This window comes from Gopherus evgoodei, chromosome 4, assembly GCF_007399415.2.
Source record: "Gopherus evgoodei ecotype Sinaloan lineage chromosome 4, rGopEvg1_v1.p, whole genome shotgun sequence".
Lineage (NCBI taxonomy): Eukaryota > Metazoa > Chordata > Testudines > Testudinidae > Gopherus > Gopherus evgoodei.
The window spans coordinates 122553826-122580782 of NC_044325.1; the positions used below are offsets into that span (position 1 = coordinate 122553826).

A 26957-nucleotide genomic window follows, 5' to 3' on the forward strand; every position below is an offset into this window, starting at 1 on the left:
ACTCCACAAACACTAGCTGAAAACCTCATTCTGCAATTCGGTATATGCCCTTAGATATTCTACACAGAGCAGAAAAGGGAACTAACATGCACGGACTGTATTTCTTATTTTTAATAATTACAACCATTTAAAAAGTAATTGGAATACTTATCATGCTCCTATAGCTACAGTACATGTGGTGAGGGACGGAGTGGGGCAGAGTTAAGGGTGTTAGTGGAATCTTAACTTAGAATTTCCTGAATCTCAGGAGCTTAGATTTTTCAAATTAAACATTCAGTGATATGTTCGGGTTTTTTGAAACTAGAGCCAGTTTCACCCTTAACTGTCTCTTAATATTGCCTATTATTTGGGAATCAAACTAATGTGTGGAATGATCATGGCTATATGACGGACCCCCAGAAACACTGGCCATTTTCAAATTTGCTTAGAGTTGTGACGCCACTCAGATGAATCATTGACACACACTCGTCTCTTCAGAAGTTTCCTTTATTCTAGTGTAATTCTTTCTATTTGTGCTAATATGTTCTGAAACTCTTGGTACAGGAGACAAATTGGAAGATAGTTTCTCTTCTTTAAACAGAAAAGTCTACGCCAGAGTGCAGGAGGGGATATGATACCAGCCTGGGAGTGCAAACAGCTGGGGATCTGTGGGAGCTGAAGCAGATGATTCAGCAAGAAACTACGCAAGGGGTCTCTGCCTTTCGTTCAGAAAGCAGAATGGGAGAAGTTAGTCCAGGAAACTGAGGGTAGTGGAAACAGGGACACTGCACAGTGCTATAGACTACAAATCAAAGCATTACTGGCAAACAGTCACCTGCAAATGTCAATCCTGCAGTCAGTGTGAGTGCAGAAAGTTTTTCACAAGAGCTATATTCTCATACCCCCAACATGTGCTCCCCACACAGAATGAGTACATGTATCCTAACGTGAGTACTGACAGGCAGATGTGCTTAAATATTACACTCACGTCCCCACCTGTACACTCCACAGCCACTCATGTATACACCCCTCACATGCCCACAACTATTATCTATATGTGTACCTAAATATTACATGTTGACATGTGCCATCTGTACATATACAATTGCATACACCCAACACACTCAGGCTCACCTGTACAAGTACATACCATCAGTATGTAGACCTGTAATGCCCCTATTCTTCTAATCACTACATATGTCCCAGGCATGTACTCGTATATACACATTCACACACATCTCATGTTCCCAAATTACCACATATGTTCTCTGACACAGGCACACCCTCATGTGCCCTTACAAATGCATTCACGCTGCACAAGTGCCTCACATACTATAAACACACCCACACCCCATAAAAACACCCAGATGCACAGACAGTGATGTGCCTACACATAAGTCAGCACACACAATGCTCCACATGCTACTGGATCCCATTGGTGTAAGAAGATATTCCCTCCTCCCCCTTCCCAATCTCTTTTATAAAAGTCCTACTGGATAATCATGGGCTTGGGTTAGAGTGTGAGATCCTCAAGGACACGGAGGGAAAGAGACCAAGATGAAACCAAGCTTTGGTGAGCTCTTTGGGAAAGGAGAGGTGGTTATGGGACTGGAGAGGAGGTGGTTGTTAACCACCTGGGCAGTGGACTCCAGTCCTGACTCAGATCCTACTGGGAGAGTCCTCACCCAGTATTTATCCTCTGGGTGCAGCACCAGTTCAGGAGGGAGAGTGGAGAGCCCACAGTCCTTGGAGGGGGTGGAGAGGTGTGAAATCAGTCCAACCCCAAGTCAGAGTCAGACGATGACCTCTCCTCTGCCAGCTCATGCACAGTGTTCTCCAGAGAGGTGAGATTGCCCCCTGGAGTCATCCCCATCGGCTGGATGACTTGCTGTCTGCAATACAGAAGGAAAGAGCAGAGTTATTTTGGCAAAAGGAGTTCCCAGGAGAAACCACATAATGTTACTGGAGGGGCTACAGAACTGGGAGACTGGGGAAGGCTCACATAGCGGAGCACTTGTGTCCATCCTCTGAGGGACCTGTGGGCACCTCCAGATGGCAGCCAGGGAGAATGCTTTGTGGGATACCAGTGCAGTAGAGGCCCCCCAGTTAAAGAAACAGGCCTGGTTCCAGCAACAACATCCCCATGCACCTAAGGAAGGAATAAACCTGTGAAAAGAACGAGGGGCTAATTTTCAGAAGTTTTGGGCATCCACAACTAACACTGAGCTCCTCACCTCTGAATATCCGGCTCTGTACTTCCACTTGCAAAGCTTCAAAAGGCAGCAGAAAGAATCCCACAGCCCAACAAGTCAAGTCCAAGGAATGGATTGCTGCCTCTTCTCAAGCAACTCGAAGGTGCAGCCCCTGCGGCAGGGTGTGCTAGGGGCCCAGAACCCCAGTCATGTTGGAATTAGCATTGGAGATCCCAGGAGCTGCCACTTTAAGCTCCTGCTACACTGGTTGGGTTCTAGAATCTCCTGGGCATTCCTGGCACCGTCCGGAGCAGCACTGGACAGAGGCAGGGAGTGCTAGCTGAACCACTGTAGTATAATGTTAAACTCACACCAGGATGAGTTTCTCTCTCTCTGACACACATGCCATCAGCATTAAATGAACTGCCCTTTTCCTTCCCATCTCAGTGCCTTCTGAACTCTCCAGGTAGATCCCGGACCCCTACCTGCAGTGCCCTGAATGATGGATGAGCGCCTACTGGAGAAGGCTCTCCTGTAGGGAAGGAGAATTGGTGCCACTGGCTGCCATCTGTGGCTGAAATGCTACTTCCTACCAGCAGCCACCCAGGGGCAATGCCACTACCTGCTAGAGAACTCCCAGGCTGAACTCTGGTGAGGTGACAACTCCCGATGCACTGGGAGGTGGAGAACACATTATGTGGTAGTTTCTTAGTCTGTTGCTGTATCAATGAGGTTTGGCCAAGGCCCCTGAACTCCTTTTGCTGGGGTACCAGAATTCAGCTCTGTTAATTTATTCACGTGTTAAGTCTTCCCAGCAATCACCCCAAGTCCTTCCCCCATGACCTTCCAGGGCCCTGGACTTCTACCAAAAACACTCACTGCACGGAGCTGGGATTCCCCTCCTCCTCAAGGCATATACCTAGTTGTGTGCCCATTAAGACTATCCTACTGCACTGACCTGCCATAGTCATGACTCTGTGACAAACCTAGGTCTCCCCAATCTCAGTGTCTGACCTATATTAGCCAGGACTTTTTCTTCTAGTGCATTCCCACTGCATCCCCAAACCACAACCACGCACACTCTGTTCTCTCTTCTGATACCTGGACAGCTTGTCAAACATGTTAACCAGCTTCATGGCTTCATACTCCTTCTGCTCCTCAGTCATCCCTTCCATGGGGTTGGGGAGCTTCTCCTCCACACGGCCTGTCACTGGGTTAATGCTGAATCCAATGATAGGAACAGGAGGTAGAGAGAGAAAAAGAGAGACAGAAGAGAGAAACAGGTTCATTGAAAAGCAGGCTGCGTCTATGAGTCTACAATAGCATGAAAGCAGAGCTGGCCACAGAGCACATGATCTCTCCTCTCCTTGGGATACTAGCGCTGGTGGTATCACAGGAGACAGCCAGGTGCTCCTGGCACTTGCCCATGCTCCACTGCATCAGCCCCCACTCTCCTTCAGTAGGAGAGTCCTGCCAAGCCCTCCCCTCCTTCTCTGGCCACCTGAGTGGGAATACACCTTTTCCTCGTTGCTTTCTTCCAGAGGACTCCATCTGTATAGACCTCACCTCCCTCCTCTTCCACATACATGTGGTCCAGGTGATTCCAGAATTGGTGGACTAATGGCCTGATTTGACATGGCCAATCCTACATTCAACCAGAGCTCGGTAGGACTCCCTACCGAGAGTTCCTCTGTCCACCCCATCACAGCACCACTGCTAAGCACTGCTGAGGAGAGAGGAACACAATCACTTTGGCTGCAGACAGGGATCCAGCAGCTGGAGGTGGGTATGACCAGAGCTCTAACCCAGCCCTCATTACACATGCTACCCCATCTCCATGCCTCTCCGGAGAGGTGCAATAAGACTGGCAGTAGGGCACGTGAGTGGATATGGGCATGCTAGCAGCTGTCACGCGAGGGGAGCCATTCCCGAGGTGGGTGAGGCACTGGAGTAGGAAGTAGGTAATTTTTGGATGAAATGCCATCAAATGAAGTGAGTAGTGAGGAGGAGAGAGTGGGTGAAGCCCTGGGAAGGGGGATGCACGGAGAGGATGGGGAAGAACAGAAAGGAATAGGGTAAGAAAAGTGGGTAATGAGGTAGGTGAGAGCACAGGGACAGGATGGGCATGGAGAAAGGGATTTGTGAGTATGTAGGGACAGAAGGACTGTGAGAAGAGGTGGTGGAGGAAAAGGGGTCCTTACTTGGGCTTAGCTTCCTTGTATTCCTCTGTGTCCGTGTCTTCATCCTCAGAATACTCTCCCTCTGCCCACCCTCCTGCCATGAGGCCTCGTGCTGCCAGGAGCCCAGCTGCATTGCCATACCCTGTGTACTTCACAAATCGAGACACTGATGGGGAGAGACACACAAGAGTCAGCACATCCTCGTGCTGCCCACCAGCCCTCCTGGGGACAGGCTGGAGTGACTGAGAGAAAGTGACCAGTTTTAAACAAGAGGCACCAGCCAGCACAGACATCCACTGGATGTCCCTCATGTGGAAGAAGCAGGTGGGAAATGCAGACTGTGGCACTGATAGTCAATACACCGCTCCTGAGTGTTCAAACAGCAAGTTCAGCTTCGGGTCCTCCTCCCTCAGACAAAATCCCCAAGTACCAATTCTTCCCCTGAACTTTGTGACAGTGGAGCAGAGGGTAAAGCAAACAATCCCAGATTTATTATCTGACTCCCCACACTGGAGGGGCTGAACAATGGATCAGTGGAGCTGCATCTGTTGACAGCAGGTCTGAATGTTGTCCAGTGTGCCTGTGAGGTGGGAAGGAGCTGTCTCCTTGCAGAGTGTTTCACTGACCACTGGCACGGCTCAGCTATATGGTACGTCTGAGAGGTGGGAAGGCAACTCCGGCTTCCACAGTGCACTCCTGTACTACCTGCCCCAAGCCCCGAATGTCTGGACAGCATGTCTGAGGGATGGCAAGGTGTGTCCTCTAGCCTCAGAAGGTCTGATGTGGTGTAAGCTCTAATTGGCTTTGATCAGAAATTGGATTCCATGCCCTGCCTCCCTGGCACTATGATGCCAGAGGATCTCATCCATCCTGTGACATTTTCGTTACTCACCGCTCTCCTTGCAGAGCACAAAGAGGAACTCGGCCGCACAGTGCTTCACGTCGGTGTCAATGTGAGTCATCAGGCGCACAAGCTTGTTCCGCAGCAAGTTCCCCACCTCGGGGCGATTCTTCACGTCCCGCAGTGGAGGCAGCACCTGCAAAGCCACAGCAAGAGGGATGAAGCTGGAACAGCACTGGGATTTCCAGAATACCACAATGTAATTTACAGATTAATTAAATGAATAAACTATGGGGAGTGCGGCAAGCATGTAGGCAAATGTTGCAGGTATTGTGGGGCTCATAGCCTTGGATAGCAGAATCTATATATCGAGGGAGCAGGGTATCTGCTTGGAGGCTGGTGGTATCCATAAAGTTTGTGTTATTCTTGTCCCACCTCAGAGGAATCAGGCACGAGTATCATTTGGATTCTCCCTACACCAATACGGTACCTTAGCTTTGAGGAACTTCCTCGTCTGGCGGTGGACACGGGCACTCTCAGTCAGCAGGTTCAGCACAGGGGTCAGGGTCTCCTTCAGTTTGTGACCCTGTGAAGGAGCCCAGAAGAAACAACAACAGATCATCACAAGCTCACGTAGTTCTCATTGTCCAGTTTCTAGCAGAGACAGATCCCGAGAGCGTAGGCCTGCATGTAAAGAGATGAGGACGGAGGATTCCAGTTCTGTGCCATGGCAGCTTTCCCACTGTGTCAGTGCTCAGAGCTGGCAGCCTCTCTGCATTCGCTGTATGGCATGGGGCTGCCAGAAGTAAAATGGAACACAGGAGCGACAGCAGAGAGAGCTGAGAAGTCGTGCAACCACACTCAGAAAAGCTCTCAATGTATTTCTAGAGATTGAAGACCACACTCAATGTTCTGCTGAGTTGGTGATGTTTTTAATAGGTTTGCTTCATATAACACCTTTCTGTCGAAAATGAACTGAGAACTTAAAAACAATTTTATTTTTGGCTTCAGGGAAAGCTCAGATTAAGCAGCTGGAGTAGTAGATCCAGGAATTTGAGGGGGTGAGGGGTTGGGTGTTAATCCCGATGGATCTGCCTTAATGAAGCTCACAAAAACTCCACCAGCCCTCCACCTCAAAGTGAGATTGTCACCAATCAGTCCTCAGAGCTGCTGAGTTAGTCACGGGAAAGAAACAGCTAACCAATCAATTAACTGCCTACTGTACAGCAACTCACACTGTCATATCCAAACAGCTGACCAACACACCTGGTAACTAACCAGTGCCAGGGTTTCCGATTCAATCAGCTTTTCAGCACCCTGATCAGTCAGTCAGTCAGTTAGTTAACTAACTCCCATCCAATGAATCTTGCCATGCAAACAGCCAATAAATCTATTATTTTTTAATCAACAAGTTAACCACCCTACTGTCCAGTCAACCAGTGAACCTTGTCAAACATCAACCATAATTTTTTTGCCTTTGTCAGGAAAATATCTGCCACTTCTATTAAAGGTATAGCTGCAAACTACTCTGGCGAATTCCAAACCAACCATTACTTGCTGACATTCTTGTGGTCTCCTTGTGAGGTGTTTTGGGTATTTTTTAATGGAGAAAGTAGCTCTGCTGGTCAGAGATGGAGGGCCAAATCTGCCCTACAGTGAGAAAAGAAGGTACTGCATGGAAAGATGCACAAGGAAAAACTCCGAACAGCATCTCATCTACCTACCCTGTCAAGTCGTCGCTCTAAGAAATCCAGCAGGACACTGACTGCATCCATGTTGACACCCATGTACTCAAGCGAGCCTGGCCGCACCTTCGGGGTCAACAAGACATCCAGACACATGAGAGGGAGGTTGCCCAAGAGGTTAACAGTGTGGCTGAACATACAGGGAGAGGAGGAACAAAGAGACATCCAAGGCTCTGTGTTAATGTAGATTCTTTTACTCTCCAAGGAGCAAGTTAATTTCTAAATTCTAGCAATATGATGTGCCGGAGGGTAAGATAAAAAACCATCATTTGCTGGGACCTGCAAATGGACTCTTCTACAACCAAACTAATCAAATGGTGTGCACACAAAGGTCAAACATGACCTGATTTTGGGAGGTCTCAGCTCTCTCTCTCTAATGACAACTGTCAATGTCAATTGCACAATATATGGCAACTGCTCAGTATGACTCAGGATATGGTTAGATATTTAAGGCCAGATTGTGAAGACCTTTTCCAAGTTGGTGAGCAATTCTTTCTCTGACAAGTAGCCCTATTCCCTTCAGCAGGACTACGTGTAGAGAAAGATAGCATTCAGCATGAGTCAGGGTATCAGAATCTGATCCTTAGTGTCAGGATGGCTTAGATAGTAGCACCTTCTTGTCTGGGTAAGAAGGTTATGTGGGTTCAAGTCTTATGCCAGGACAATGATCTTCACCTATGAAATTCTTCTGTCCGGTCCTCTCCATCAGCTGAAATCATCAGGCAGTGACGCAGGAGAGCGCCCAGGCGTCGGTACAGAGCAGCATCTTCCTGGCCCCAAAACAGAAAACAAAAAACCTGATTATGAAAGGGAAGCACATCTCTGCAGTCCCTGAAATCCCAGGGTCTGTTTGCCTTCTGCCTCTCTATTGCTGTTTTGGGAACAGAACGCTTCTGTACATTGATACCAAGAACAACCAAATCTTGGTAAAGTGGAGTAAGATACCAATCATGGCAATGTCCGCAGAACTCTCTTTTGGCTTCCTACCATGCTCATGCACATGTTTGTCCTTTATCTTGCTCCATATCCCTCCCAAGTCCTCCATCACACTACAAGGTTAATCCAGGGGCCAGGAGAGGCCACAGACATTCCTAAGAGTTAGCCATCTGCAACCTCCATCATACCCATTAGTTAATACAGAAGGCGGAAAAGGGCCATGCCTTGGCCATTTCAAAGGTGAGTTACATGACTGTTTTGCCCTCTTCCGGCACAAAAAAATTATTTTTAAAGTCATAAAAAAGTTTACAAAAATTAAGAGTTATTAAAATGCTACCATTTGTTAAGTGTTAACAGTGTATAGGGCAAGTATCAGAGGGGTAACTTTGTTAGTCTGGATCTGTAAAAAGCAACTAAGAGTCCTGTGGCACCTTATAGACTAACAGACGTATTGGAGCATAAGCTTTCATGGGTGAATACCCACTTCGTCAGACGCATGTGGTGGAAATTTCCAGAGGCAGGTATAAATATGCAGGCCAGAATCAGTCTGGAGATAAGGAGGTCAATTCAATCAGGGAGGATGAGCCCTCTTCTAGCAGTTGAGGTGTGAAAACCAAGGGAGGAGAACCTGCTTTTGTAGTTGGCTAGCCATTCACAGTCTCTCTTTAATCCTGAGCTGATGGTGTCAATTTTGCAAATGAACTGAAGCTCAGCAGTTTCTCTTTGAAGTCTGGTCCTAAAGTTTTTTCTGCTGTAGGATGGCTACCTTTAAATCTGCTATTGTGTGTCCAGGGAGGTTGAAGTGTTCTCCTACAGGTTTTTGTATACTGCCATTCCTAATGTCTAAATTTGTGTCCATTAATCCTTTTACGTAGGGATTGTCCAGTTTGGCCGATGTACATAGCAGAGGGGCATTGCTGGCACATGATGGCGTATATTACACTGGTGGACGTGCAGGTGAATGAACCAGTGATGTTGTGGCTGATCTGGTTAGGTCCTGTAATGGTGTCGCTGGTGTAAATATGTGGGCAGAGTTGGCTTCAAGGTTTGTTGCATGGATTGGTTCCTGAGTTAGAGTTACTATGGTGTAGTGTGTGGTTGTTGGAGAGAATATGCTTAAGGTTGGTGGGTTGTCTGTGGGCGAGGACTGGCCTGCCTCCCACGGCCTGTGAAAGTGAGAGGTCGCTGTCCAGGATGGGTTGTAGATTACTGATGATGAATTGGAGAGGTTTTAGCTGAGGACTATAGGTGATGGACAGTGGAGTTCTGTTGGTTTCTTTCTTGGGTTTGTCTTGCAGCAGGAGGCTTCTGGGTACATGTCTGGCTCTGCTGATTTGTTTCCTTATTTCCTCGTGCGGGTATTGTAGTTTTGAGGATGCTTGGTGAAGATTCCCGCAAGAGGAAATAAGGAAACAAATCAGCAGAGCTAACCAGATCACCCACATCATCACTGGTTCATTCACTGCCACAGGACTCTTTGTTGCTTTTTACAGTGTATAGGGCAGAGACAGCAGAGTTGTCATCAAACTATTCTAGAAGTGAAGGCCCCATGGGCTGCTTCTGTTCCTACGTATGTATGTAACCGTGAGTCCACAGACTGGAGGATGCACCAACATCAGACACAACAGGGAGGAATTGCTAAGTGGAGGTGGAAAACAACAATCAAACCAAGGAATGGGTAGTGACTTCTGGGAAACTTACCTCATCCACCTCCCTCTTGCTGGAGTCAAATGTGATGTTGAAGAGCACCTTAAGGATCTCCATGGCACGCTCTGTCTCCTGGCGTGGCAGGGGTAGGGGAGGGCTCCCCTCAGTGGCTACCTCATGGGGGTCTAGCCATTTCACCCCTAGTGTCAGCTCCAGGGTGTCTGTCATCAGGCTGATGCCCCTGAGCTCCTGGGCCAGCTGCTGCCGGATGTCCACCCTCAGCGCTGTCAGCAGGAACAGAAGACGCAGGTCAAAAAACTTGACCTCATGGGGGAGGTTCTTCTCATTGTAGAGTTTGATGCGCTCCGTAAGACCCACCACGAGCCGGGCCTCAGCCGTCAGCTCTTGTGCCCGGGGACTGCTGAAGACTATGTTGCAGAGGCATTTGAGGGCCTCCAGGATCACATCTAGGTCTGGGACTTCCCGAATGAGCTCCTCTGAATAATCAATGCCAGCATGTCTGGCCAAGGTTTGCAGGCCTTCCCTGGTGGTAAAGGGATCAAGGCAGCTTTTGTCCCGGGACAGAATGCGGATGCTTTCCAAACATGTGACTTGGCAGGAGGGCTGGAGCTCTCTCTCCAGGAACTTGATCAGCAGCTGGGCCATTTTCTGGGGAGTTGGAAGGGAAAAATGAAGACATGGCAAACAATGCCTTAGTTCTGACATTTCAACTGCTGTTCTCACGAGTGGGCACTCTCTAATGCACCGCACTGAAACAGATAAGCAGTATCTAGAGATGGGCCTACCATAAAGTTCAGATCAAGATGTGAACTTTCCAAAGCTCAAGGGCATTTGGCTCCAGAGCATGGGTTCTGACCCACATCTAGCAATAATGCATGGAAAGGAGTACAAAATTGGGGGTGGGGAGGAAATGCAATGGGAGTCTCAAGGTCAGAGAGCAGGTGATACTGGGGAGAGCAGGCTGAATGAACTGAGGGAAGGATAATACAAAGTTAAGGGAAGGATGGAGGATCTAGCTGGGCTGAGAAGAGGGTGGGAAGAAGGGAAAATCTCTTAGAAGGTTTAGATATAGTAGAATGTCACTAATTCTCACCAATGACTAAGAGACTCATTGGCCCAGTCTCCCTGCTGGGGTAAACTGAGATAGCTCCATTAACACTAATTTACATCGGCTGAGGATCTGTCCCATTGTGAATTGCTGATATCTTGCAGATCAGCAAGTAAGAAAACAAAACAGCAATAATAGCAAAGGTACAACCCTGCATAGTTTTGTTTCAATGTATAACACTTCATATGACACTAATAAATGTTCTGCATATGTTGCATAAGTAATGATGCCACCGCAAGAGAAGACCTTACTACAGCTCGCTCGCTGCCATTCAATCTGTGATGAGAGGTGAGACAGTCATTTGCCATGTGAGTGAATTTTGGAGACTGAGGATCAATGGTGCATGAATCAGTGGGGTTTTGCAGTAAACCTTAAGCCTTTCTAGGGATGATCCAAAGTGACCTGAATGAGGAGAGGGCCTTGCAGAGGTAGCCTTTATACAGAATAATGGATTTATGATCACTTCATGCTTTGTTGCAAGATAAGACCTTCAAAATCAGGATCCTTCTGCCACCCAAGAAAGGGTTTTTGATGGAGTTCTTGAAGCACTGGAGTTTTTTTTTTTTGGTTTTTTTTTTATATTGTATATTTTAAGGCTATAAAAACCATTTAGTATAAAAAAGACCCCATTCCCCACCCCGCTCCCCCGACGAATAGTGTAGCATCAAAAACTCCACAGAGGGAAGTTGGGCCTCTCTAATGGAGTAGCTGCTCTCTTGCAGGTAGCTGGAGTCTCCACTGGGTCCTAATACTGTTTTGTCCTTTCGTAAGGCAGGGTGGTGTATGTAAGGGGCTGTCTCTGGTTGATCAGATTGCTCCTTTAAAAAGCTCTTTGCCATATGATTCATCATTGCTTACTGCTACAAAATCCAATGGTATTTGGCATATTTCTCACCCTCTATCTATGGGTCACTTCTGTGTGTAGACACAAAAGACATTTCCACTGACTGAGGAGGTACAATCATTTTGTACCACAATACATTTCTCCACTATAGATAAAGGTCTCAGTGTGTCTATGCAGGTGGAGAGTATTATTCTGGCTACCTGGGTGGTGGCAGGTGTGTGCCTCTGTGTATATTACATTCTGCAGGCCACATTCAACCCTGGCATAATTTCATTGACTGCAGTGGAGTTAAAGGCAGCATGACTTTGGTCTGTGTGTCAGTATAGGTGGCAAGCGTGTTCCTGTACGGTATGTCTATTTAGGTGATGTTTGTGTGGCTGTGTGTACATGCATGCACATGGTGGGCATTTGTCTACCTGTGGGGCTGGTGGCAGGGGTGTTGTAGAGTATCCAAACTCAAAGTAGAGAAGGTGCAGGCAATGTGACAGAGGAGACTGAGACAGAGAGTGATTTTCTGTTCCAATGTCTGAAATACGAGATTGAGGCAATAGCTTTTTCACACTAATTATCAAGAACCATAAAAGACGTCTTATGAAAAAGCATTGAGGAATAACTTGCATGGCCCTGGGGAGGAAGGAGAGGGATAGCAGACATGGTATCGTGCTATGTAGAACCTGCCCCTGGATCAGGAATGGACACTACTGACAAACTGACTCAGGGGACCACTGTTCTAACTCAATGCTCCCCCATCAGTGACCAAGTCCCAGTGAGAGAGCACTAGCTTCTCTCTGGGATTTGCCATCTCTCACCAAGCCGTTTGGCATTCACTGCTTTGCATTCAGGTGCCTCTGTTAGCCATAGTAAGAAACAAAGGACATACCTTCCTCTCCTCCCGCTCTTCATCTTCAAAGGTGAAACACTGAGACTTCTGTGAAAACAAACCAGAAATTACCAGTCTCAAGAGGCAAAAACCAAACTGAGAAAATAAATTTGCTCTACTGTATACAAGGAATGGTTCAGGGACAGCCATTGGGCTGCTTCTACCCAGCCAGACACATAATATGAGAGCTATGGGCCAGTCATTGAACTGAAAGGCAGCAATGAAAAAGGAAATCATTCTTCTTGCAGAGAAGAGCCAATTCATGGAACTCACTATGCAGGAAATCAGTATAGCAATAGTATCAGAGGGGTAACCGTGTTAGACTGGATCTGTAAAAGCAGCAAAGAGTCCTGTGGCACCTTATAGACTAACAGCTTCATGGTATTCACCCATGAAAGCTCATGCGCCAATATGTCTGTTAGTCTATAAGGTGCCACAGGACTCTTTGCTGCTTTTACAGATCCAGTCTAAGAGTCCTGTGGCACCTTATAGACTAACAGCTTCGTGGTATTCACCCATGAAAGCTCATGCGCCAATATGTCTGTTAGTCTATAAGGTGCCACAGGACTTTTTGCTGCTTTTACAGTATGGCAATGTTTATCAGAGGATATTAAAAGGGTTTAAGATATTTACATAAACAAGTAGAACACAAGCAGCTGAAGTCACTAAGAAACCAGGCAAAAAGTTAACAGAGAAATCAGGATTGCTTGCAAAAGTTCAGAAAAATCATTTCCCCCCACGGTATAGCACAGTTGACTAGACTCATTATGGAGAGTTTCACCTTCCTCTGAAGCATCATGTAGGAGCCACTGAAAGAGGCAAGATACTTATATGCCTAGGAGACAATTCTGCTAGCACTCTGTTGCAAAACTGTTACTCAGGGTTACATATGTTCCAGGAGCCAACCCACAGGCACTCCACAAGGCATGTTTCCAGCCAAATTAAAACAACAATGGAGGGGGAACAGGAGTCACATGAACTGGATATACCATTACAAGTCCTTTATACATGGTTGCAATTAGGGTCTGATCCAAAAGCTGCTGAAGTAAATGGAAAGACTCCCACTGACTTCAATGCACTTTGGATCAGACCCTTACTTCCTGGAGTTCGCATTACATTTTAATGACCACTTACATACCCAGACTGTTCTCCAGACACTCCTCTGCTCCATGTCATCAGTCCTCCTCCTGCTTCCTGCCATCCATCCCATTAACTCTCCTCCCACTCCGTGTTCCTGCCATTCCTTCACAGTTTTGTGTGACTTCCTTCTTCTTAAATCTAAGCCTCGTTATTTCACATTTCTCTCCATTGCCCTGATCTTGCTCCTTGTCTGTCCAAGCCATTCTGCGATTTATTAACAGGCATATTTGTACTGATCAGCCCCGATCTCCTACAGTTGCTCTAGTTTTGTACCATTAACAAGTTTCATCCCTTCACTGCATGCTCCTTCTTTTAGGTCACTGAAATGTAAATACCTTTTCAGGATGACACTTCAAAAATCCGTGGAGTTTTAAGATCCCTTAGCAATCTGTATATGTAGGAGGTTCCTGTAACATGTCTGCTTTACAAGGTCCTGGGCTTGATCCTCTGTGGAACCCGCAGCTCCCCATTTAGCTTGCTAACCTACAGCCTGCGATTCTTAGGTTGACAGCCATGGGTTTCTGATTTGTATTGGGTACAAACATTTCCACACGTTGTTAAATTTGATGCAGGAATCACTGTGTGAAATTCTGTGGTCTGTGTTACACAGGTGGTCAGGCAGATGATCACAATGGTCCCGTCTGGCCTTAAAATGCATGACTCTATAAAACAACATGAAGAGTTATGGAAAGAACAGATGAGTAGGGATGGGAGCTGTCATGTAGGAAAGGCCTGTGTCCAGCTTCGCCAATAAATTCATTATTTTCTAAAGTCTATTGTGATACCTGTGTGTCTCCCACTGCTGTATGGTTGTTTCTGACTACTTCCCAAGCACTTAAATATAGAAACAACAGTAACAAACTCTCTCTCCTTTTCTTCTTTCCAGGCCTGGGTGAAATACAGCTTGATTCGTTGTTTGTTTTTTATTTGCTTGTGAGAGTAGGTGTGTTGAGTGTCTAGTGCCTTGATTAAAGTAGAGAAATGAGCATTACCTGGCACAATGAGCATTACCTGGCACAGGTCTGTAATGAGGTACCCAGGAAACTACAGACCAGTTAGTTTAACTTCTGTGCCAGGGAAGATAATGGAGCAGGTAATTAAAGAAATCATCTGCAAACACTTGGAAGGTGGTAAGGTGATAGGGAATAGCCAGCGGGGATTTGTAAAGAACAAATCGTATCAAACTAATCTGATAGCGTTCTTTGATAGGATAACGAGCCTTGTGGAAAAGGGAGAAGCAGTGGATGTGATATACCTAGACTTTAGTAAGGCATTTGATACGGTCTCGCATGATATTCTTCTAGATAAAGTAGGAAAGTACAATTTAGATGGGGCTACTGTAAGGTGGGTGCATAACTGGCTGGATAACTGTACTCAGAGAGTAGTTGTTAATGGCTCCCAATCCTGCTGGAAAGGTATAACAAGTGGGGTTCCGCAGGGGTCTGTTTTGGGACCGGTTCTGTTCAATATCTTCATCAACGATTTAGATGTTGGCATAGAAAGTACGCTTATTAAGTTTGCAGACGATACCAAACTGGGAGGGATTGCAACTGCTTTGGAGGACAGGGTCAAAATTCAAAATGATCTGGACAAATTGGAGAAATGGTCTGAGGTAAACAGGATGAAGTTCAATAAAGATAAATGCAAAGTGCTCCACTTAGGAAGGAACAATCAGTTTCACACATACAGAATGGGAAGAGACTGTCTAGGAAGGAGTATGGCAGAAAGAGATCTAGGGGTCATAGTAGACCACAAGCTTAATATGAGTCAACAGTGTGATACTGTTGCAAAAAAAGCAAACGTGATTCTGGGATGCATTAACAGGTGTGTTGTAAACAAGACACGAGAAGTCACTCTTCCGCTTTACTCTGCGCTGGTCAGGCCTCAGCTGGAGTATTGTGTCCAGTTCTGGGCACCACATTTCAAGAAAGATGTGGAGAAACTGGAGAGGGTCCAGAGAAGAGCAACAAGAATGATTAAAGGTCTTGAGAACATGACCTATGAAGGAAGGCTGAAGGAACTGGGTTTGTTTAGTTTGGAAAAGAGAAGACTGAGAGGGGACATGATAGCAGTTTTCAGGTCTCTAAAAGGGTGTCATCAGGAGGAGGGAGAAAATTTGTTCACCTTAGCCTCCAATGATAGAACGAGAAGCAATGGGCTTAAACTGCAGCAAGGGAGATTTAGGTTGGACATTAGGAAAAAGTTTCTAACTGTCAGGGTAGTTAAACACTGGAATAGATTGCCTAGGGAAGTTGTGGAATCTCTATCTCTGGAGATATTTAAGAGTAGGTTAGATAAATGTCTATTAGGGATGGTCTAGACAATATTTGGTCCTGCCATGAGGGCAGGGGACTGGACTCGATGACCTCTCGAGGTCCCTTCCAGTCCTAGAGTCTATGAATCTATGAAATGTTATTTCTTGTGAGAATAAGCTGCTTCTGGCTCTTTATTCTGTGGTCTATGAAGCCATCCAGGATGTGAGTGATTGTCTTGGTGAACGAAGAGGATAATTCCTTGCAGTGAGAGATGCTGTGTTCTGAGGTTGAGTGGCGGCCAGCTGAGTTTGCAGTTGAGAAAAATTTTACGGGGCTTGCTTTGCTACCTCCATGGCCAGGGAGAAGCAGGCTCTCTATCTCCCTCATGGCAGTGGTAGAAAATGTGTTCTGATACAGCCAGCTTCCAGTACCATTTTCTACCACTTATGCCTGAGTTTCTTCTTGCTTCTTCAATCCTAGGTTGTCTGAGAATGACAGTGATCCAGGGTGGATCAAAGTGTGCCAGTGTTAAAATCTATAGTCATAATCAGGAAGTGCTTAGCACTAGTGCTAGTTCTTCTCCTCCCTGGCCTCTCAGTTGATTCAGGTTTTCAATAAGCAAGTTCAGGAATTTGCCAGTGTCCAAGAGATTCTCGGGATCCACCACATGCACCAGTTTCTTAGTCTAACAGCAAAGCTTCTGCTGCTATGTAGCCCAGTTCCCTCCATCCCAAAGGGTTTCAGCTAACAAAGACTGCTCCATGCTTTCAATATCCAAGCAAGTAACTGGCCCAGGACTTTGATAAGTTACCTTCTTATTTGCAACCCTGAACAAAGACCACATCCAAACTGTACAGCACCTTCCCTCTTCACGAGGCCGCTTCACACTGGATCAGAAATGTCTGAGATCTGTCTAAAAAGGTATTTTTAACATTGCAAGTGACATGGCCACTTAGAATGTGGCTGCAGTAGAAGTGCTTTACCAGTATAGGAATGCCAGCACACTTCACTGGCAAAGTGCTGTAGTGTGGACGCAATTTATACTGGCAAAGCTGCGCTTTGTATCAACACAGTAAAAACACTCCCCACGAGAAAAACACCAGTAAAAGTGGGGTTTTGTTGGCATAGCTGCGTCTACATGAGGGGCTTCTGCTGTGTCAGTCAGGGATCAACCCTCTTCATGTGCATGACCTATGCCAGCTGAAGACTGTAGTGTAGACATAGCCTTACTCTGCTCTCTTTTTCCAGCTCTATAGGCCCCACTGATGCATGTCGACTGGCTGTAAAACATGCCAGGAGCTGAGCAGGCTTCTATTCTGTACATCTTTCTTTGAAGAGACCTCTCTCAATTTTTAAAAAGATTTAAGATGCAAAGGACCACCTCCCCAGACGGGGAAAGCAAGAGATACACCCCACACCTAATACAGAAGACTGCTTGGCAGCTAATCTTCCGGCTGTGAAAGGGAGGGAGGTTTCCTAAGTGCATTGGTGGGAGGGCATTTATTAAACATTGGAAAGCAGAGAGAGGAGGAAGAGGATTAAAAGGCGAGAGAAAGAGAGGGAGTTAGTGCCTGATTTTACGAGGGTCATCCATCTGCTCTGCCCTTTGGAGCCATTTCACTTTTCTCTCTCTGTTCATCTCCCTGTTTTGCACATCTTTCTTTGAAGAGACCTCTCCCAATTTTTAAAAAGATGCAAGACGCAAAGGACCACCTCCCCAGACTGAGAAAGCAAGAGATACACCCCACACCTAATACAGAAGACTGCTTGGCAGCTAGGTGAAGTCTCTTGTCTTAACAAGGCACTTAAGGTGAACACCAGTCACCCTGTTGCATCTTAAATATTCTAGGTATTGCATCTTAAATATTCTAGGTATTGGCCCTACTCCCTGTTGCATCTTAAATATTCTAGGTATTGGCCCTACTCCCTCTCCTTGGTGACTATTTCCATTACCTCCTCCACAGCCACATCCTATAGTTTCCTCAATCTGCTCTGAATTCCTTAATACAGCTGTTAGACTAGTTTCTCTCCAGCCCCTTTGTTTTCAAAAGGTTTAAAATATAGAAGCATAAATTGCCCTGTCTCACTTCCTTTATTAGCCTCATATTGATCCTGTCCCCACCCTTTGGTTTTCTCACCTTTCAGATCTTCTAATTCCTGATTAGCTATTCTGGAAATGATCTTGATTTTCAATATAATTTTACATGTATCCTTCATCCCACAGTCTAAACAACATAAACAGCATCACAGCTGGGTAAAAGAAGAATTCCAGGCAAATAATCAGCACACTATACGAAAGTGGGAGGAGGCTGGGTGATGTCTAAGGACTTCAACATGTCATCTTCTCCCCTTGGATTCCAGGCAATTCAGATTCGATCAATAACGCGTATAGGTCTGTGTCTTGCTCTTGGTTCTCAGTGCTATGATTTAGGGAACTTCCCATTCTTCTGGAACACAAAGAGCCATCCCTGAGGCCCCACAGTCTCCTTCATCTGCCTCTCATCCTTCACTCTGAAAACATTTGTTTTATCTTGCCTCTGCTTTTCATTCCTCTGGTTTTGGTTTTCATGGCAATTTTACTGCACAATTAACCCCTTCACTGTTGAACCCTGGTGCCACTTCTGTATGGCAGCTAAATGCAGTAGCATTATTTTAAGTGCTAAGCTGACAATGAAACATCAGAATTTCATTGATGGCACACCTGCTACAGCATCTGCAGCATCACTGGAGGTGCATTTTAACCAGGTACATTAGACAGCATTGAAGCAGCTAATTTCACTCTATAACCTTTCCATTCCTCTCCTGACCCTGATATTTTATAGCTCAAAAGTGCCTCCTGCTTCTTACCCTGGAAGATTCTGTTCCTTTTCTGAACTGGACTTCTTTCCCCCCCCCCCCATCCCCCCCCTTTCCTTTTTGGAGTGGCAGGCACACAGAATTTGTCCATTTTTTTCTCCATCAGGATCCTTTCCATCAAATTCAAGTTGTGTCTTGCTCCTCCATTTCTTCAACCTTATTAATTAACCTCAGTTTTACACACTCTTCCATATCTGGCTCTGTAAAATTCATTATCTCTAGATTCCTCACAATCAGGTTAACTTCATTTACACAGCTAACTAGAATTACTGGCACTGTTGACTGGACCATAGAGGTGGGGAAACATCAAAGCAGGTCCTCTACGCTACTCAAAACTAAGTCAAGACATTCCTTTCTACTCAGCTCACTCTTTTATAAAGCGTGCAAGGAAGCCATGTATTTATGTTTCATCTCTTTGAAGCTGGGGCACTGGGCCAGATCCCTAAGTGTTATGAAATGGAGAAATGACACAGGTGGATTTCCACCTCTGCCTCTACTCCTGGAGGCAGAAGGGGACTGTTCTGGTCTCCAGTGCAAATTGGAGCAGCTCCGGAGCTGCTCTAAGGCCAGTTCAGTCAGTCCAAGATTGCCATGCCTCCTCCCCCCGGCACACCCACTGCACACGGAACATGGTCCCAGGAACATGTGATGCGGTAGAGCTGCCTACGCTGATTTTCTGCCTCCCAAGGTTTCCCCTATGCAAAGGGAATCCTCAGCTGCCCTGTTAGCATAACTCTGTATTCTCTTTGCACTCCAGGAGTGGTACAGGGGGGATGAAGCTGGAGCTGAGAATCGGGTCTTCTTCTAATTGTCTGTAAAGGACCACGTAAAGGTATGGTGCAGCATGATAATAATATCTATAAAATTCTGATTTATTCTTGTTGCTTGTTGTCCACATATGTATACAGACTTGATTTTCAAACTATGAGTAAGTTATTTTAGCCTAGTACTGTGCATAACACACACCTAACTGCCTGTCTGACCAGCTGACATTTTAAAAGACTACAGTGCAGAAGCAGAGAAGTCAATATTCCTGATCCAGGTATGCTGTATGTCCATGCAGATCAGTACTAAGTTACATCCCAAATCATGCATATATCGTTCATACATTTTTTCTTCTTGATATACAGTGCTCACTAGTGCACTGTTTCACCCATTCATTCTCTCTAGTCTATCTGTCTAGGTATTATGAGGTCCTTGTTACCATAGTATCAGAGCTGGTCAGTTATTTACCATGAGTTCTTTAAACACAGTTGATTAGCATATGTAAACACACCCTCTCTATAGCTTATTACAGCCTGTATTTGCTACCGTTGAGTCACTTGATAATGGAGATCATTTTAAATTACATAACTAACAACAAGTAAACCATGCCAACTTTATAATACACTGCAGACTTTCTGGGTGCATTGGCTAGAAAATGTTCTCATCTAGTCTTTGGTACCTTTCCCGTAGTCTCTCAATAATACAGTGCCAAACTAAGGGTCTTATTCAGATTTTACTCAGTCATTTTCCAGTAGAGTTCTGCTGAAATCAAAAGGAGTGTTAAGCGGTAAGGAAGGAATAACAGTGAGGAAGGATCAGAGGGTTTGGCCCATTGCTCACCATGGCAGATGGATTAGAGGAATCCCTCTCAAACATCCAAAGCATGGCATTTCAAATCCAATCTTTTAAAGAACTAAACAATTTTCATACCTCAACATGATGTGTCATTCAAAGGTTTGAGCCAGATACCAAGATGAGCCTAGTTTATGTAACTCCGAGGTCTCTCAATACATATTATCCTATTCAAATCAGGCAGGGGTTGCTGAAGCAGCTAAATGAAAACATTACAGTACCCAACTGTGGCTGCACCCTGTGCTAACGAGCAAGGGGTGGAGGGTGCGCATAGCCTTCCCTTGTTCCCCACCACCTTTGCCATACTGGATCAGACCAGAGCTCCGGAAGCTCCTGCTTCTAACAGTGGCCAATGCCAGATGCTTCAGAGGAAGGGGTAAAATGGACAATTATAAACTAGCATTTCCATGGGGGAAGTTATGATTTATGCCCCAACAGAAGAGGGTTTAAAGACTTTTATCCTATCTAATGTAACTGCAGATATCCTTGTTACATTTGTAAATGTTCCGTCCTTGTACCCTCCTCAGCTACCTGTCTGAATTATACCTTGTGGCAGTGAGTTCCACAGGTTAATTGTGCAATATGTGTGTATAAAAAGCATTTCCTTTTACCAGTTTTAACAATATTACCTTTTAATTTCACTGGATCATAGAATCATAGATTTTAAGGCCACAAGGGACTATTATGATCATCTTGTCTGGCCAGCATAAAACAGGCACAGAGACTGTGCCTTTATGACAAGAAAAGGTAAGGATGACCTCCTGACCGATCTGTACTATATCACTCAATATTTTATATACAGGACCTTTCTCACGTCCCCTTTCCAAACTAAACAGTCCTATCCTCTCTTCATATGGAACCACTTCTATGTTCCTAATTACTTTTGTCATCCTTCTCTGGACCTTTGAAATTTCTGTTACATCCTTTGGCGATGCAGTAACCAGCACAGATTACAATAGGTTCTGAATTCTCTGCCGGGATAAACTGGCACAGCTCCATTGCAGTTAATGGAACTATCCCAATTTACACCAACAGAGAATTTGATCCACTGCTTAAGGCAAGGATGTCATCAGTTTACATAACAGTATTATCATATTTTTGTTATTAATCTCCATCACATTCTTAATACTCCCTAATATATTTTTGACCAACACTGTGTTTTGCCCAGATGTTTTTATTGTGCTGCCTACAAATGGGCTCTAGGATTTTTTCCAGAGTGATTATACTTAAATTTAGAACCTATCAACATGTATGAACAGTTCAAATTGTTCCTTCCAATGTACATCACTTTGCACCAGTCCACAGGGAATTTTTATTGCCTCCATGTTGCTCAGCTGCCTTTTGGCATCTGATCCAGCACCCACTGAAGTCAGTGATAGTATTGCCATTTACTTCAATAGGCTTTGGGGATCCAGTCTGTTGTAGGGTCCCTCAGGAATTCCTGACGTTCTTTTGCAGTCTTGAGAGATTTTCATAATTGTCTGTCATGTGCAAATTTGGCCTCCTCCACTGTTCTCAATGTCTTCCAGATCCTTTATAAACGTATTAAACAGCCTGACATGAATTCTTCAGGCATCCTAATGTTAATTTCCTTTTATGGCCATTTGTTGAAAAGAATGTATCTGGGGCAGGAATCTCCCATCATTTTCCGTGGTGATGACCAACACAAAGACATTGCAGAGAAGCTAAGGCAATGTCTTATCCTCCTTTATTGCTCCCTTTGCTCCCTGACAGCCTCGCTGACTTGCTAACTCTCTCCCAGGCTTCCTGTGTCCCATATACTCTCAAAAATGTCTTGGTGTTTGTTCTGCTATGTTTAGCTATTTGCTCTTCAAATTTCCTCTCAGCGTCTTAATTCTTCTTATATTTCATCTGCCACGGTTTGTGTTATTTCTGCTATACGTCACTTTTATGAGGTTCTACTGTTTCTTAGTCGAGACTTTCAATGGATTAAAATTGCCCGGTTGGAACAGATGTAGCACGCATAATTTTCCCCTGGAAAATGACACTTGTACAACAATATTTGCAGCTTTCTCTGCTCGCTTTCCTCCTACTTTCGCGTGATGCAGAATGAGTCATGTAGGATCTGATGGGCCAAATTCATTCCTAAGGTGACTCCATTTGAAGTGAATTTCACCTGCACTTGCGTATTGGTTCCTGAGCTGAAAACATCATGTGAGCCTATTCATGTAATGTTTTGAAACATTTCCAAGCTGGTAGCAGCAATCGCTCATTCCTACCAGTTTGTTCTTTTCACGTCCTATTTCTGATTCCTCTTATCAACTTTCAGATGAAGCATATGTGGCAAATCCCTACTGTCAATGTGCTTCCTTAATTATCTTTAATTGTGAACCATAATAATTCTACTCCATTCATAGCTTCCTCCTTAGGCCTCATATGTTACCTCCAAACCTTCCTTTACCATAAAGGGCTCCTCCTTTCTATCGCTCACTATTTAGCCCCTGCACGAACATTCAATTCCCTGCCATGTTTCCCTTGCACTCATGATGTTAAAAATCCAGCCTGAGTGTTTTATTTCCAGTACATAAGTGAAGCAGGAAGGGGAGATGTTTACTAGATGCTTAGGAACAGTCACTGTCAAAACATGCAGGAACCACTGATGTTACAAACAAAAGATTTACCCACTAAGCAGGTTAATGGCAGTTTTATTGAAGCAATGCACAGACAGATATAGGTAGAGGAGACAGACGGGGACTGCTAGGTGGCACAGAAATCCCACAGCATGGCTTCTCCAGCCAACCTGCTCCCAGACACGTAAACAGGGAAAGCTGAGGACTGGCTCAGGCCAAGCACAAACACAGCACTCACCTCCTGGTTGTAGATCTGCAGTACCTTGAGGATAGCATCTTGTTCCCCACTTTCCACAGTCTCTACCACATTCTTGAGCTCCATTGCCCCAGCAGCCTGGATGTGGATTGGAACGATATGGGGTGGGCGGCCTTGCAGCGTTGCCAGATAATTACCGATGCACGGGGACCTTGATACACAGACAACTGGGAGGAAGAGGGGAGGAACAGAGAGAGAAAAGTGAAATGGCTCACTCTGTTATATCCAAAGGGAAGAGCAGATGGATGACCCTCGTAAAATCAGGCACTAACTCCCTCTCTTTCTCTCGCCCTTTAATCCTCTTCCTCCTCTCTCTGCTTTCCAATGTTTAATAAATGCCCTCCCACCAACGCACTTAGGAAACCTCCCTCCCTTTCCCAGCGGGCGAATTAACACAGAACAGATAACTACAGCTCTCTGCAGCCCTCCTCCTCCATCCAGTCCTGATTTCTGTTATCACAGAGCAAAATCCCAGAAATGACCCTGTGGAGTAAAAGAAATACACAGATAAGCACCATCCAGGCTGGGTTAAGGTGGAGCTGTCCTTTAAGGTGGCATGAAGAAGTTCCTCAATTAAAAGAACTGGGATTTTGCTTTATTGGTTCAACAAAGAATCTAGAATACTGAGGCTCTGTAACTGAGGAAGATGGGAGGATATACCGAACACACTACAAAAACGCCTGTCTTGATGACAGATAAAAGGCCTCTATAGGCCTAAGTAACAGTAGGCTTGTATCATCCAGGAAACCAATGTTATACAATTATATTAAATAATTAGCTGTGTATTTATATGAAGATAATACTCATAGATTCTTCGGGGCTAGGCATGTGTTTAAGGTTGTCTGTAAAGCCTTGTGTTGATATAGGGTGCTGAGAGACATAGTTAATAAATAATATAATACATTATTGAGTACAATTCCATAAGTTTATGTATGTTTATATTTTCTATAGCTAGACATCAATTCTGCACTACATATTGGTAGTGTAAAATTACAGAGTAAGGCCATGATCCTGCAATGAGTCCCCTGCAAACCCCTGTCCCCCACCCCCGACTTCAGTAGGGCTTCATCCAGAGCTCATTGCAGGCTGTGCACCAATTCTATGGCATTACCACAGTCAAGTTGAAGGGTGCCTACTGACCATCCACCATGATGTGTATCCTGAAGTATGAGAGCTACTAATAGGGCCATTTAGGAAGAGGAAGCACCAACCACCTCCCAATCCCGCCCCCCTCAAAAAACAAACAAACACACAAACAAACAAAAAAACCCTAAAAGAAATTCTACACAGTTGTAGATTTAAAGCTGAAAAAGGCAGCTCATCTAATTCCACCCCCATTAGGCCAGTGCAGCATTGTTCCCTACAGAGTATTCTCCAGCTCTTTGTCCAGGCCAGTCTGATGGAGCTTCCACCACTTCCCATGGGACTAGGGCATTTAGACCTCACTATTTGGAATTTGGAATTTTCCTGTTTTCTATCTTGCATTTTTCTGTTTAACTCATGAGGAACTCATCCCATTAGTCTTAATTCCACACCCAGCACCATTCTCTTTGATGCCCACACCTACCATAAATATAGAGAAGCTGGTCTTTGTGCTCCTCCCTCCGGTACTGGTTCTGCAAACATTTACACGTGCTTACCTTTAATTCTGTGAGCAGTCCCTTGAAATCAGTGGAAACACTCCTGGTAGTTGAGTTCAGCATGTGTAAGGTCTTTGCAGAATCGGGGCCTTAGTCTTTGTTTAGCCAAACTACACGTGCATGTTTTTTAACCTTTCATAATAAATCAACCTTTTCAGAAATCCTGATCACTTTGAAGGGACAGAATGGGACAAATAATAACTATTTTACTAAAAGTAGGGACTGGGACTCGGCAATCGAGACAGAGGGCATAGAAGCAAAATGTCTGCAACAATTAACAATAACCATTATAATAATTATTAGATTAGCTTTACTTTAAAAGATAAAATGTTGCTAAATCAGTTGAAACAACTCTACCTTCCAGATCAATGAAAAAGGGTATAAACAAACATTAGGAGCTACTATATGTTAAATTATATATATACAAAGCACATTACCTTTACTTTAGCTTTCCTTGCTCAGGTTTCCTGCTTTATTTCCTGACCACAGCAGCTGTCCCTCCAATGCAGCGTTTAGGGAGGGCACCTGCTTTGTTTTTTTTTAAAAACTTGTTCTTTCACGTTGGGACGCCGGCGGCAGGCTGGAATGCGGTGTCATTTGCCCGGCTGGGCTGCTGTTCCTAGGGCAGGGTAGCGGGGAAGAAAGGATCTTTCTCTCCTCCTCCCCCCCCCCCCCCCCCCCCCACGGCGAGCGGGAAAGGGAGGGTTTGTGTGTGTGTGACTCATACGGAAGTTGTGACCCGTGCAGTTAACGCTGCATCCGATAACCGATTGAGAAGGGGTGGGGGGCAGCAGCTCGGGTAGGGAAGAAGACAGACAAAAGAAAAGCTGCGTTAAGGGAGGTTTGGAATCGGGGGAGGGACAGAGTTAACTTCCAGGGATCCGCCATAAGAACGTTAAACAAAGGATGCAATCTGGAAATATTTTAGATGCTGAACACCTTTTTCTGGTAGAATTAATGACAAATAATGAAAAATCCTCTCCTCTCCCATTGTGTTTGAGAGTGAGAGATGGGGGGAAAAAATCCCTAACGTAAAATAATGAAGCAGGGCTAGGCAAACCTGTTCTTTATCCTATTCGTTTTTTTTTTAAATGAAATATTTAAAGCTATGAAATATAAAATAGCAAACATTATGGAACAAACAAGGCATGTGCTAAATACCACTGCTCAATCACTGTTTTTCTGTTCTATCCCATCTCCCTATCTGTTCATTCTCGGTATCCCTATGGTGTAAATACTTACTGCCAAGCAGAGTGACTTCCTCCTTGTGTGGTCCCACTGATGGAGTTCTCTAAAGCCTAGATCCTAACAGCTGTTCCCCATCGCTGGAACCTTGCATCTCTTGGGAGCTCTGTGCAGGCGCAGGCATCTGCTCACATGGATCAAATTGCAGGCTCAGGGATTAAATAAATAATATTTTGTCAGTGTGAGAAGGAGACACAGGAAGTTTAGGCCAGGATGTTAGGCTTTGTTAATTAAAATAAACTATAGAAACATTTTCCATTCCACTCAAAGCTTATTTTTTTAAATGTAAACATTCCGATGTTACAACAAGCCCAAACAAAAGAGCATTACAGTACTATCACTCAGGTTTAAAAACGAAACCCTGGGGGGATGTTTTGCAGGACTGAGGCCTACCACCAGGCCTGACACTATCTAATCTGCAAACCCTAAGCAAAGGAGAGCAGCCAATCAGGATGTTGGAATCCCTCCTGCGTTGTCCTGGAGTCTCCAAGAGTTAAAGATTAATATTTAATTAAAGCCTATCATGTCGTGTGATGAAATCTTCCGGAACACCTAGCACCAAAACTGGCAACCTAAGCTTGACTGACCGAAGGGGTGAGAGAGCGGGGTGGGTTACAGCCCTACAGGGACCCACACATCACACAGCTGTATTGCTGACGTAGACACAGGCAGGGCTGTGTGGTGCCTCATTGCAATGGGTCTAACACAACTAGCATTCAGCCATCAGACAGAAGGGGCGCATCCACCCTCTAGCCCATGCGTCCCCAGCCGGTGGGGCACGACCCCCTATCCTGCCGGGCATGGGCAAGCCTGGCCTCTCTGCCCGGCCAGCCGAGGGGCACAGGTGGGCTGGATCGGAGCCGAGTGTTTACGGCAGGCTGGGAATGGGACTGTCCGGACAAGGGGGAAGGGGCCCAGCTGGCCGGCCGGGGAGGATACTGGGCGAGATGCTCCCAGGCCGCGGTCTCCTCCCCCCAGCAGCCC

General features: G+C 45.3%; 1 protein-coding gene across 5 annotated transcripts; it reads right to left on the bottom strand.

Annotated features, from left to right (window-relative positions):
* Nucleotides 1-468: 468 nt before the first annotated feature.
* RIC8A (RIC8 guanine nucleotide exchange factor A) lies at nucleotides 469-26946 on the bottom strand. 5 transcript variants are annotated; one of them, XM_030560796.1, is made up of 13 exons: nucleotides 26608-26946; nucleotides 25971-26122; nucleotides 25166-25522; nucleotides 23071-23255; nucleotides 12374-12421; nucleotides 9575-10189; nucleotides 7613-7713; nucleotides 6917-7067; nucleotides 5683-5778; nucleotides 5244-5388; nucleotides 4373-4517; nucleotides 3273-3392; nucleotides 469-1871 (listed from the first exon to the last, which is right to left on the bottom strand). In XM_030560796.1, the coding sequence occupies exons 4-13, from the start codon at nucleotides 23152-23154 to the stop codon at nucleotides 1751-1753; spliced, it is 1626 nt and encodes a 541-aa protein (XP_030416656.1). In that variant the 5' UTR covers nucleotides 23155-23255; nucleotides 25166-25522; nucleotides 25971-26122; nucleotides 26608-26946; the 3' UTR covers nucleotides 469-1750. The 5 variants fall into 5 exon arrangements, with proteins under 5 accessions (XP_030416656.1, XP_030416655.1, XP_030416658.1 ...); XM_030560795.1 differs by having other exon boundaries at nucleotides 25166-25347; nucleotides 25971-26946; XM_030560798.1 differs by having other exon boundaries at nucleotides 7613-7707; nucleotides 25971-26946.
* Nucleotides 26947-26957: the final 11 nt, after the last annotated feature.

What these genes read in the sequence shown, in the direction of transcription:
- RIC8A (XM_030560796.1), bottom strand. Translation starts at nt 23,154, where the DNA reads ATGGAGCTCAAGAATGTGGTAGAGACTGTGGAAAGTGGGGAACAAGAT. An exon ending in AAGAGCGGGAGGAGAGGAAG is followed by an intron (nt 10,190 to 12,373) that starts GTATGTCCTTTG and finishes CCAACTCCCCAG; the next exon opens with AAAATGGCCCAGCTGCTGAT. An exon ending in CGGACAGAAGAATTTCATAG is followed by an intron (nt 7,068 to 7,612) that starts GTGAAGATCATT and finishes CTGTATGTTCAG; the next exon opens with CCACACTGTTAACCTCTTGG.